The sequence below is a fragment of the Mobula birostris genome, chromosome 32 (assembly GCF_030028105.1).
Source record: "Mobula birostris isolate sMobBir1 chromosome 32, sMobBir1.hap1, whole genome shotgun sequence".
NCBI lineage: Eukaryota > Metazoa > Chordata > Chondrichthyes > Myliobatiformes > Myliobatidae > Mobula > Mobula birostris.
The window spans coordinates 3,435,150-3,448,983 of record NC_092401.1 but is presented as its reverse complement, the minus strand read 5'-3'; the positions used below and the strand labels follow the sequence as shown (position 1 = coordinate 3,448,983).

At 44.4% G+C, this 13,834-nt stretch overlaps 1 protein-coding gene across 3 annotated transcripts in view; it reads left to right on the top strand.

The window, feature by feature from the left end:
• The window catches only part of LOC140191245 (ras GTPase-activating protein nGAP-like), a 122,479-nt gene that overhangs the window by 101,098 nt on the left and 7,547 nt on the right, over positions 1-13,834 (top strand). For all 3 annotated transcript variants that reach the window (XM_072248467.1, XM_072248468.1, XM_072248469.1), the window contains 6 exons: positions 2,511-2,747; positions 5,090-5,291; positions 6,707-6,807; positions 10,212-10,581; positions 11,374-11,505; positions 13,250-13,422. In XM_072248467.1, the coding sequence (XP_072104568.1) occupies positions 2,511-2,747; positions 5,090-5,291; positions 6,707-6,807; positions 10,212-10,581; positions 11,374-11,505; positions 13,250-13,422 (1,215 nt within the window). The remainder of the gene's footprint in view (positions 1-2,510; positions 2,748-5,089; positions 5,292-6,706; positions 6,808-10,211; positions 10,582-11,373; positions 11,506-13,249; positions 13,423-13,834) is intronic.

Sequence of the window (13,834 nt, the reverse complement as noted above, 5' to 3'; positions counted from 1 at the left end):
GCCCAGAACAGTACAGCACACGACACTCCTCGGCCCAGAACAGTACAGCACAGAACAGTACAGCACACGACACTCCTCAGCCCAGAACAGTACAGCACACGACACTCCTCGGCCCAGAACAGTACAGCACAGAACAGTACAGCACACGACACTCCTCAGCCCAGAACAGTACAGCACACGACACTCCTCGGCCCAGAACAGTACAGCACACGACTCTCCTCAGCTCAGAACAGTACAGCACACGACAGGCTCCTCGGCCCAGAACAGTACAGCACACGACACTCCTTGGCCCAGAAAAGTACAGCACAGAACAGTACAGCACACAACACTCCTCAGCCCAGAACAGTACAGCACACGACACTCTTCGGCCCAGAACAGTACAGCACACGATTCTCCTCAGCTCAGAACAGTACAGCACACGACAGGCTCCTCGGCCCAGAACAGTACAGCACACGACACTCCTTGGCCCAGAACAGTACAGCACACGACAGTCCTCAGCCCAGAACAGTACAGCACACAACAGGCTCCTCGGCCCAGAACAGTACAGCACACGACAGGCTCCTTGGCACAGAACAGTACAGCACACGACATTCCTTGGCCCAGAACAGTACAGCACACGACACTCCTTGGCCCAGAACAGTACAGCACACGACACTCCTTCGCCCAGAACAGTACAGCACACGACACTCCTTAGCCCAGAACAGTACAGCACATGATAGGCTCCTCAGCCCAGAACAGTACAGCACAGAACACTCCTCGGCCTAGAACAGTACAGCACACGACAGGCTCCTCGGCCCAGAACAGTACAGCACTCGACAGGCTCCTCGGCCCAGAACAGTACAGCACACAACAGGCTCCTTGGCCCAGAACAGTACAGCACACGACACTCCTCGGCCCAGAACAGTACAGCACACGACACTCCTCGGCCCAGAACAGTACAGCACACGACACTCCTTGGCGCAGAACAGTACAGCACATGACAGGCTCCTCGGCCCAGAACAGTACAGCACAGAACACTCCTCGGCCTAGAACAGTAAAGCACACGACAGGCTCCTCGGCCCAGAACAGTAGAGCACACGACAGGCTCCTCGGCCCAGAACAGTACAGCACACAACAGGCTCCTTGGCACAGAACAGTACAGCACACGACAGGCTCCTTGGCACAGAACAGCACAGCACACAACAGGCTCCTTGGCTGTCAATGTTGTACTGACCCTTTAACTTTTTCCAAAAGCAATCTAACTCTTCCCTCCCATATAGCCCTCCATTTTTCTATCATCCATATGCCTATCTAAGAGTTTCTTTCATGTCCCTAATGTATTTGCCTCTACCACCACCCTTGACAGTGTGGTCAATACACCCACCACTTAAGTGTAAAAATCATACCTCTAACATCCCCCTAAACTTTCCTACAAACTCCTTAAAGTTATAGCCACCCATATTAGTCTTTGCTGCCCTGGGAAAAAGTTTCTGGCTACCCACTTTATTTTTTCAAATCTGTTTTAATATCATCAGCATATATCATGAAATCTTAAACACCTCTATCAAGTCACCTATTATTCTCCTTCTCTCCAATAAAAAAGCCTAGCTCACTCAACCTATCTTCATAAGAAATGCTTCTAATACAGGCAGCATTCTGGTAGATGTCCACTGCATCCTCTCTAAAGCTTCCACAGTCTTCCTATAATGTGCTGACCAGAACTATACACAATATTCCAAGTGAATATAAGATTGAATTATTGTGATATGTAATTATTTGAATAAACTATTAACAAAAAAGAGAAACTACAAGACCAAAGAAGTAGACCTATGCATTGGATGTACTAGTCATCATTGACCAGGCTTCCACTGACATGTGGGAAAGAGAATTCCCAAGATTTACAATCTGATGAGTAAACAGATCTCTCCTCCTTTCTGGAATAGTCCTCGGGGTTATAAGCACTGGCTTTTCATGGTTATCCTGGTTAATCAGGCTCTCATCCTCTGAGTGAGAGATCAGAGATCCCAAGTTCCCTAGAAACTTGCTTTGTGACTCAAGGAACCTCAGCACCGACAGTAACATCAATGTGATTCACGTGGCTCCTCATCACTGGGTCTCTTCTTCCCCGTCTGCCAACTGTGGGGTGAAATCCTATCATTTTCAGATATTGAGCAACACACACGAAATGCTGGAGGAACTCAGCAACTCAGGCAGTATCTATGAAGGATGATAAACATTTGATGATTTGGGCTGAGACCCTTCATCAGGCCCAAAGCATCAACTTTATTTCCCTTCATAAATTCTGCCTGAGCTGCTGAGTTCCTCCAGCTTTTTCTGAGTCTTGCTCAAGATTTCTGCAGAATCACTTCTGTCTATAATGTTCAGGTATTGTTGGAGTTTCAAGGTCTGACTACTTAGAGCCACTTGGTCAGCAATGCTTACTGACCACGAAGAGTTTGTGGTCCAAAATGTGCTACAGCAGCTCTGGGCTGCCCATTGGAAGCTTCCCTAACTATGTATCTTCCTTCCAGTGTCTTTCCCGACGAGCTGAGGCAGATATTTGCGGCTTGGCAACAGGAGTGCGTCAACCGCGGGAAGATGGACATCGGCCAGCGGATGATTTGTGCCTCACTGTTTCTGCGATTCCTCTGTCCGGCAATCATGTCTCCCAGCCTCTTCAACCTGACCCAGGAGTACCCCAACGACAGCACCGCGCGAACCCTCACCCTCATCGCCAAGGTCATTCAGAACCTGGCCAACTTCACCACGTAGGTCCATCCCATCAGCACACGCATGTCTGAAACAGGAGCGGGAGGACTGCATTTCTATAGCACCTTCGGGACCCACACCCAGGATCAGGATCAGAATTGTGTTTATTGTAAATTGTTGTTTTGCAGCATCAGTACAGTGCGAGAGATAAAAGTTATAAGTTACAGAAAAAATAGCAGTGCAAAAAGTGAATACTGAGGTTGTGTTCATGTGCTCCTGCGTTCATCTCATAGACTGTTCAGAAATCTTATGGCAGAGAGGATGAAGTTGTTCCAGAAACATTGACTGTGGGTCTTTAGGCTCAGAGCATGGTCAGTCTTGTGCTGTGGGAAGCACAGACACAGCCATATTATGCACGGCAAGCTCCCACAAGCTACAATGAGTTAATAAGCTGATAGTCAGTTGGTTGGAATATTGGCTTAGGACATTGGGTTAGAAGTTTCCTACTCTCCTTCAAGAAATGGCCAAAAGGATCAAGAAACAATCTGCTTGAGGAACTCAATGGGTTGAAGAGCATCTGAATTGTTAATGCTTCAGTTCAAAATCCTTCGTTAGCTCCTGACTCAGGGTTTTGAGCCAAAATACTAACAATTCCTTCCCTTCCCGCCAACAGTAGCTGCTCGACCCCAATGAACTTCCCCAGCAGGTTGTTTGTTGCTTTGGATTCTAGCATTTTCAGACTCTTGTGTCGGCCAATAGGATCATTACTTTTTCCTGAGGGGACCTCAGTTTAAGGGTGAATGTATGAGGAGCATTTGATGGCTCTGGGCCTGTTCTCACTGGACTTCAGAAGAATGAGTGGGAAAATGAGAGACCATTGAAAGGCCTAGATAGACTGGATGTGGAGATGTTGTTTCCATTAGTGGGCTAGTCTAGTGGGGGCACAGATTCAGAAATGAAGGATAACTCTTTAGAACAGAGCTGAAAAGGAATATCTTTAGACAGGGGGTGAATCTGTGGAATTGATTGCAGATGGCTGAGGAGGTCAAATCATTGGGTATATTTAAAGCGGAGGTTGATAGGTTCATTAGAAAGGGTGGTGAGAAGGCAGGAGAATGGGGCTGACAGGGAAAATAAATCAGCTATCATCAGATGGCAGAGCAGATCCAATGGGCTAATAGACTAATTCTACTCCTTTGTTTTATGGTCTTATGGTTTAATAGCTTGTCTAAAATATTAGCGTTTCCAGCATCATGCTTTCTCTTAGTACGTTTATTTTATTTTATTGAGACACAGCACAGAATTGGCCCTTCAGCCGTTTGGGCCGCACAGCTTAGCAACACCTGATTTAACCCGAGCCTATTCATGGGACAATCTACAAAGACCAATTAACCTACCAACCGGTACGTCAATGGACTGTGGGAGGAAACCGAAGCACCTGGAGGAAACCCATGAGGTCATGGGGAAAACGTACAAACTCCTTACAGGCAGTGGCAGGAATTGAACCCAGGTCACTTGTGCTGTAAAGTGTTGTGCGAACCATTATGTTACCATGCCACCCCGCTGACTGCATCAACTAAGATTAAGCAGTTGAAGGAATGATTAGCGGGAAGCCTCCTGGTCTGAGAGCAACACAGCAGTGTAGCTCAGACAGCTGCTGTCTCACAACCCCAGAGATCCAGGTTGAGTCTTGAGTTCCAGTGCTGTCTGTGTGGAGTTTGCATGTTCTCCCTGTGACTGTGTTGTGGTGGGGGGGGTTGGTTTCATTCAGCTGCACCGGTTTCCTCTCACAGTTTAAATACATGTAGGTTGGTAGATTAATAGGCTGCTGTAAATTGCCCCTGATGTGTAGGTAAGTGGTAGAATCTGGAGTGAGTTGACGGGCAGGTGGATTAGTGTAAGTGGACTTGGCGGGCCAGCGGGCCTATTTCTGCTCTGTGTCTCTCTATGACTCATTCACCCCACGACTCTCTAATTCCCTCTGGCCGCCTTAGGCACTGGTTCAGGAACGGTTACTACCCTACAACCATCAGGCTCCTGAACCAATGCGGATAACTTCATTCACCACCACTCTGAACTGATTTTACAAAGTACAGGCTCACTCTCAAAAACTCTTTACAACTCAAGTCTCAGTATTACCTTTATTTACAAAGTTTGCCTTTTTAACATTTGTTGCTTGTCAGTCTTTGTCTGTCTATATATAGTGTTTTTTTTTGTAAAATTCTATTGTAGCTATCTATCTATCAATTTTCTTTCTTTCTTTCTTGATACAGTGTGGAACAAGCCACTTCAGGCCTCCGTTCTCTTGTAAGTGCCTGAATGAGAATGAATATTGGAGTATGTGGTACTTTGATTGCAAATTTACTATGAACTGCAAACTCAGTTTGTTCTCGTTACACAGGTTCGAAGACAAGGAAGGTTACATGACCTTTATGGATGACTTCCTGACGTCAAACTGGGAGAACATGAAGATCTTCCTGACAAACATTTCCAACTCCGAGCCTAACATGAATCCCGTAGAGTTTGAAGGCTGTATCGACCTCGGGCTGGAGCTCTCCATCTTGCACTCTCTTCTCTGTGACATTGTGTCTCGTTTGGACCAGGTACAGTTCACTCGAGTTTAACCTTGTCTCCTTATTTCACCCCTTAAATCATTGAGACCAATGTCTTTCAGCTGTAGTGGTTGATAATTACTAGTCTTTTACTTCTTAAATCCTCCATTGCCATATCAAAATGTTATTGAACTGGAGAGAATTCAAAGGAAGTTTACAATGATGTTTAAAAAATAAGATGTTGCACTGTATAAAGAGATATTAAGTAAGGTAAGTGGAGAGAGGGATGTTTTGGGAAAGAAAGGGAGCCAGATGGATTTAGAGAGGGAGTTGCAGAACCTGGATCATGTGAAATTGGGAGTCTGTAGGCTTGTGAAGGAAAGCGACTGGCGAATAAAAAGGCAACAGATAAAGATTGTGCCTTAAAGAAGGTGAGGGCAGTTAGCAGTCACCGTGGGTGGCACGGTAGCATAGTGGTTAACACAATGCTTTACAGTACAGGAGACACAGGTTCAACTCCCGTCACTGCCTGTAAGGAGATTGTACATCAGTTTCCTTTGGGTTCTCCAGGTTCCTCTCACAGTCCAAAGACGTACTGGTTGGAAGGTTAATCAGTCATTGTAAATTGTCCTGTGAATAGGCTAGGGTTAAATTGGGGGATTGCTGATTGCTGGCACTGCTCGAAGGGCCAGAAGGGTCTTGTCCATGCATTATCTCCAGAGCAAGTCAGGAAAACATCGTGGTTTGAACATCCCTCGATACCGTTGGACAATGGTGCTGGAATTCTGGGTTGAGGGCAAAATTTAATCAACGCAGGTTGTGGATTAGACTCAGTAGTTCCCTTTATGATGTGTTTCTGGTTTCTGGTTGCTCCTTTGGATCGGGGTGGCCTGCAGATAACGAACTCTGAGCTGAACTGAATATCTCTGGACTCTTTTGATTTAGTCTTTTATATTCTGTGGTATTTGCTCTTATTATGTTACCATTTGCATAAATTTTTTTTGTGTGTGGGGGGGTTAGTTGATGTTTTTCTTGAATGGAGTCCCTGGTTTTCTTTGTTTCGTAGCTGTCTGTGGGGAAGACAAATGTCGGGGTTGTATACTGCATACACACTTCGATAATAAATGTACCATGAATTTTTGAATCATTGAAATATATTTAACAATACACAAAACGGTGGAGGAACTCAGCAGGTCAGGGACAGTCAACGTTTTGGGCCAACGTTTCCAGCACCTAAAGCCTCTTGTGTCTCAGTAAGAATGTTTATATGCTATTTTTATGTTTTTATTTCAGATTGTTTCATGGAATGAATTTAAATCCCCAGCTGGGGTGGACTTGGATTTCTCATGTCTGAGTTTGGGACTTGCTAACGTGCTAACGTACGTCAAACATCACTAATATTCTCTGTTTACCATCTCTTTTCCATGCACCTTCCGGCGACCTCGTTCAACCTGAAACACTGACAGAACAAACTTGACAGACTGCAGCCTCTCCCCGCCATCCTCGGCAGGATTACCTATTTAATGGAGAACCCAAATGCACCGCCAACACCTCATCAAGAGTTCAGGTATGGCCTCGGCAGGCTGGCTAACGTTGAAGTGATTTTGAATGTTCAAAAATTTCTAACCTCGTTAACTCACAATTATTTTAAAAAAGCATGTTCAGTCCAGAAGTGTGTCAACTCCTGCGGTCTATAAAGTGTACCTGAGTTAATTTGGCTAACAGTATCAGTATGCAATCATTTAAAGTTATATTAACAAATTAAAATTGACCACAATCCTCTATGTCGCTAATTACTGGAACACTTCTGTACCAGCACTGCATTTTCTCTGTTAGTGCAAAACTATCCTGTGCATTCTGTTTTCTTTGCACCATTTCAATATACCTATGTACAACATGATCTGTGTGGATGCCAGGAAAAACAAATGATTTATGATTATGAAGACATGTAGTCCTCTTTTATTGTCATTTAGTAATGCATGCATTAAGAAATGATACATTATTTCCTCCGGTGTGATATCACAAAACACAGGACAAACCAAGACTGAAAAAACTGACGAAACCACATAATTGTAACGTGTAGTTACAACAGTGCACAATACCATAACTTGATGAAGAAGTCCATGAGCACAGTAAAGTTCAAAGTTTCTCAAATGTCTCACATCTCACGCAGACGGGAGAAGGAAGAAAAACTCTCCCTGCCATGCCGACCACAATCCGACTCTGAGTCAACCGAAAACCTCAAGCTCTGATCAGCTCTCCGACACTGAGTACTGAGCGCCATCTCCGTCCGAACGATTCGATCTCCTTCTCGGTCGCCAAAAGCAGGCAAGGCCGGGGATTTTGAGGCCTATCCTCTGAAAGATTCCTGAACACACAGAGCGAACGGGCTTTTCAGAAATTTCTCCAGATGTTCCTATGTGCTTTCACGTCCATTCTCCAACAAACCAGAATTATCCACGGCCCTTATTTAACAGATACGATATCATTTTTCACCGGAGAGCTGCGCACACGCAGGCGCGCCGCCATCTTCTCCTCCCGCCATTTCCACTGTATCTTAGTATCTGTGACAATAATAAACCAATACTAACTCTTTCTCACTAAGAAACCTGATTTCTCAGTAGCTTATATTTGTGCTTTTTGAAAGTAGTGACAATCTTAAAGTAATACAGGTGGAAGTGCAAATTCTTCCTTGTTAATATTTCAGAATCAGGTTTATTAATGCATTTCATTGGCTTTGTTTCTGTACTCAGCACAATGACAATAAAATTGAATCTAATCTAATCTAATTATCACTCACTTACACGAAGTTAAATTTGTGCTTTGTAGCAGCAGCGCAAAGACATAACATGAATATAAATTGCAACATCAGTACATGGTGCAGAAAAGCAAATAACAAGTGGTGCTTATGATTACATGAATTGGTCAGAAATATTTTGGTGGAAGGAGAAAAACTTTCTGAATCCTTATTGCTTGCTTGAGCTTTAATGCTGAAACAAAAACAGATTTTGCTAGCAAGACCTTTGGGGACATTTTGGTCATCTATTTTACAAAAGGTTGTACACTTACAGTTGACTAATGATAGTGTTATCATTAACACCTTTCCCATCAGTTAAACGGAGTGAAAAATATAAAACTGTGGACACTAAAAATCCAAAGCATAAATATACATTGGCAGAAATAATCAGCAGGTCAGGCAGCATCAGTGCGGAGAGAAACAGAGTCGACATTCAGGGCAAGGAACTTGCATTAGAATTGGAAATGCAAGAGATTCTGCAGGTGCTGGAAATTCAGAGTAACGTGCAAAATGCTGGGAAAAAAACAAAAGTTCAGGCAGCATCTATGGAAAGGAATAAAGAGTCCAGGTAAGGGTCTCGACCTGGTCAAATTTTTATTCCTTTTCATACATGCTGCCTGACCTGCTGAGTTCTTCCAGTAATGTGTATGTGCTACATAGAGGGGAGGTGGTGGAGGGAGCAGGGGAAAATGTAGGTGATAGGGTACAGACTGAAGTTGTAACGATTACTGGCCACTAATTCCAGAAGGCATTGTCAGTGAGCAGAAACTCAGCTGGACTGGTCACATTGAGAGTGTCTTGACAAGGGTGGGGTTAGAGGCTGGGGGGTACTGCCAGGAGAGGCTCCTCTTGGACATCTCAAGTCTTTCAAGACATCAATCAGGAGCAGGATAGAATGTGCCCCAACTTGTCTGGATGAATGGATTGCATTGGCAATAATCATCAATACCATCTGTGAGGGTATTCAGACACTTAAAGATTTTAATGGTTAGCTTTATTTGTCAAATATACATAAAAACGTACAGTGTAGCACTTTCTTGAAAAGAAACCAAAACCACTCTAAGACCAAGCACAGCGATTGACATGTGTTCCTCAGTTGTAGAAATTTCATTCAGGATCAGATTTAATATCACTGGCATATGTTGTGAAAATTGTTGTCTTTCCAGCAGTGGTACAATGCAATACATAATAATAGAGAAAAAATGAGTTACAGTAAATATATTTTTAAATATTAAAAATAAATAAGTAGTGCAAAAATAAAAATAAAAAAGGTAGTGAGGTAGTGTGCATGGGTTCAACGTCTATTCAGAAATCAGATGGCAAAGGGGAAGAAGCTGTTACTGAATTGTTGAGTGTGTGCCTTTAGACTTCTGTACCTCCTTCCTGATGGTAGCAATGAGAAGAGGGCATGTCCTGGGTGATGGGGATCCTTAATGATGGATGCTGCCTTTTTGAGGTATCACTCCTTGAAGATATCTTGGATACTATAGAGGCCTGTGATTAAGCTGACTAAGTTTGTAAGTTTAAGATCCTCTATTAAGAAACTAGCAAAGACAAAGAATAAAAATGATAAAAAATGAATGAAACTAAAACTAGCGATATAATGAGTGGTCTAATTGTATTTAAGAGTAAATAAGCATACTTAAACATTCCAAATTGCATTTTGGCTGCCTTTCTGGCTCTGCCTAGACTAAACTGATGTAAGACAAAGCAAGGATGGGTAACTATACTCTTCGCCCCTACCATGTCCCAGCCCATGCGACAAATTACCCATAATAAATGTGCAAAACAAAATACAATTAAGACAGAAAATAGATACATGGTTCCTACACACACTACAATGTTATTTGCATTAATGTTCAACACACTTCCAGTGGCAACATAGCATGCCAAAAACATAGTAACCCTCACTTGCATTTTCACTTGTTTAATGGGAAGAGTGTATAAGTTCCTGACAGACAGCATCAGGAATTGGACCCAGGTTGCTGGTGCTATAAAGCATTTTGCTAACTGCTAACCTAGGCACTATATTCCAGGAAAGTGCTAAGTCAGTACTCAACCGTCCCCACCTTCTTGCTTTTCCACTTGGTGCCACTGCACCCCCAGCCCCAGGGTAGACATTGTGCAGGCACATTCAGCTGAGAGACACTCACATGGCTGCTCTTGTCTTTCAGCTCGTACAGCCGGATGGACAAACCGTCCTACGTGGCCCCCAAGGACGTGGACCAGGTCAGTGCGTCCCTGTTGAGCCTGCCGAAGCCTTCGGCGGAAGAGCCGCACCTGGGCCACAGCAGGTTGCCAAGCAACAGCACAGCCACGGTGAAGCGCACCCAGAGCGCGCCGGCTCGGAAGAGACCCAGCCTGGCACAGAAATCGCCAACTTGCCAGCTGAGTTTGGACAAGGGAGACTGTGCTGACCAGGACACCATTACTGGCCTGCCAGGCCGAGAGTACAGCACATTAACGAGGATGCCGGCATCTGGCAGGCACTCTCTAAAGTCGCCACACCCTCGCACGCAAGTCAGGTCCTACCCGAAGATGCAGGTAACTAACCCATCTCTCAACTGAACTGAACTGCCTCAAAGGGAATGAGCTTTATTTGTCACATGTACATTTAAACACGCAATGAAATGCGTGGTTTGCATCAAATCAAATCAGTGAGGGGGTAGCCACAAGTGTTGCCACACCTCTAACCCCCACATCTCACTAACCCTAACCCTAACTGTACGTCTTCCGAATATGAGAGGAAACCCACACGGTCATGGGAAAAACTCACAAACTGTTTACAGGCAGCAGCAGGAACTGCCCCCCAATCTTACAGCTTGTTGCTGTAAAAAGTGTTGCACCAACTGCTATGCCTCCTATTGCAGAGAGAGCTGGGGACAGATCCTTATGGAATTTATACGCCAGTTTTCAAAAGCAATCAGTGCTGTTGGGACTTGTCTGCAGAGCGGAAAATCGCTTGGGTTATCAGTAACTTGACAAGGGCCAATGAAAAGTAGTGAGGTGTAAACAGAGCAGCCATTCCGGGAGCAACCACTGCTGGAGTAGGCCACGGTTAGAGTGGGAGGCTTTGGTTCAACAGCCTTTGACGAGAACAGTTTCTAGTAAGTTTTTTTTTCTCTTTCTTTGTCCATTATAGCAAAAGACAAATAGTGGTCTCCCTTAGGATAAGGAAACGTAGCGTCTGATTGGCTGTCTTAGTTGGTGTCACTCAATTCATTTCCTCCCACCAGCCTGACCGCCTTTTCTGTGTTTCAAGATCTCAGAGCAGTGCAGAACAATTCCTCTTGGCTTATATCCTGGATGCACTAACCACCTTTTTTTTTGTGACAGACACACCACCCTCGCCAAATGCTGTTTGATTCATTCAGGAAGTCCCAAGTTCCTTGGGAACGCAATGCAGGAAATGAGAAGTGGTCTTCGCAGAGAGAGTCAGAAAATCAAGGCAACAAACCTTTCGAGAAGGTGAGTATTGTATCTGATAGTGTGTTTCTTTATGACTCTATATCAAAGGCAAAATGTCTCTCATAGTGAATATTGAACATTCTTTGGAGCCGTTGTCCTCATTAAATTTGTTGTACAAAACTCTACAGCCATGTCCTACCTCACATTAATTCATACACCCTTGCATGGTGTGGCATAACTAGTTCCGGTAAACTAAAATCTTGGTATTAAAGCTCTCATCCTTGTTTTCATATCTTTTCATGGCCTTGCCCCTCTCCATTTCTATTCTCCAATACTCTCTGCTGTCCATGCACACCCATTCCCGGGCTCTTGCTTTTCCTTGAATTTACTCAGCCTTCAGCTGCCTGGACTTGCTTACTTAAGACCATCGCCCCTACTGGGGCTTAGGCTGCCAACAGTCCTCTGTACTCGGCCAGCATTTCAAGTTGTCCCCAAGTGTAGCCCATCTTTGAAGATCCTTCTTCTCCTAAGGATGAGGACTTTGGAGCTTCTATTGGCATTTATGTAGCACTGGGTTCTTAAGGGATAGGATTGCTAGCTCCATGCCCAAAGCGCTTCCTTTTGTAGCTGGGCTTGGGACCGTCCATGGTGAAGTTCAGCTGCCAGACATTATGTCTAAAAGTTCCTCCCTAAACCTCTCCCTATCTCTATGTTTCCCCTTTCTTGACCCATCTTCCAGCATATTCCTTAAAATATTGCCATGTGTCTTGGAGCCAGATGTTATTTGATGAGTCTCCTGGAAAGTAACTTTGTTTTCTTTGTGGCTAATAAATGATTGAGATAGAACCTGGATGTCTGGGCTAAAAATGCAAAGAGTTCAGATCTCACAGTGGTCTTAATGGAATTTCATTTCAAGTTCATGTTCCTTTGTGGAATAGAAGGAACATTTGGCCCTTTTAATCTATGATGCTCTCAGGACAATTTCCCCTTATTTCTCTATAACTTTCCTGTTCCATATATCTATCAACCTCACCTATACTCTCCTGCCAACCATCTAGACCACTGTTAATTGGCCATTGTAAATTAACCTACCAGCTTGTCATTGGTAGCAGGGGAGAAACTGAAGGGAAACCCTGTGGTCACAGAGAGAACTCCATGCAGGCGGCACTGAAGGTCAGGATTGAATCCAGGTCTCTTGAGCTGTGAGGTAGCCACATGAATGTTTACAATGATATTCAACGATGACCACAAGCTACCAGATTGCTGCCAGAAATACCTGGTTCACTACCATTTGGTCAGCAGCCTTCTAGCAGCATCAGCAGATTCCCTTCTGCTTAGAACCAGCACCTAGAAGTTGCCCTTCCAGTCACACTCTTTCAGGCTTGGAAATACGCTGGTGGCCTTCCATCTTCATTGCACTAAAATCCTGAAACACTCTCTCTAACAGCTTTGTGGTTTACCCACACCTCAAGGACTGCACTGGTTCAATGAGGCAGTTCATCACTACCTTCTCAAGGGCATCCAGGGGTAGGTAATTAAATGCTGGCCCAGCCTGTGATGCCCACATCCCCTGAATGAAGAACAACTGCACAAACAAACAGACTGATCTCCTTGAGGTACTGATCTTCCCCAATGAGATCAGCCTTACTTGATGCAGCCTGTCCAGCTTGTACAGGTCCTACAACCCCACGAGACGCCCAAGCCAAGATCTTTCTCAAATGTAAAGCTGGCCTGGAAATTTAAATCATTTATTTCAGTTGAGGAAATGAATAACGCAACTTTTCTTCCCCGGACCATCCTGCAGCACGAACAAGACATTGCCAGTCTCCAAGAGACTGTGGGGGCGATTGACCAGGACATAAAGGATCTTAAAACCAGCATGACAGAACAGGTCGAGCAAACGCTTCAACAGAGTGAGGAGAAGCAGAAAAAGGAATTGGAAGAAAGGGACAAATTGATAACCAATCTCACTAACAGGTGAGGGAACAACAATCTCCTTTAACATGATGAACTAAGATCACACTCTTTAGACAGACAGCGCTGAATCTGTGGAATTTGTTGTCACGGGCAGCTGTGGTGGCCAAGTCTGCACTTGTATTTAAGGAAGAGATTGACAGGTTCTTGATTGGTCAGGGCATGAAGGGACACGGGGAGAAGGCAGGGGATTGGGGCTGAGAGAGAAACTAGATCAACCATGATGAAATGGAGGAGCAAACTCAATGGGCCAAATGGCCTAATTCTGCTCCTATGTCTTATGGTCTGTATGGCCTTAGCTCAACAACAAAGAAAAAATAATAACTTGGGAACCTTATTCCAGGATATTCAAGGGCTGTTACTGTTATAGCCAATTTGTGCACTGACACTACTTATAGTATGATGATTGTTTATC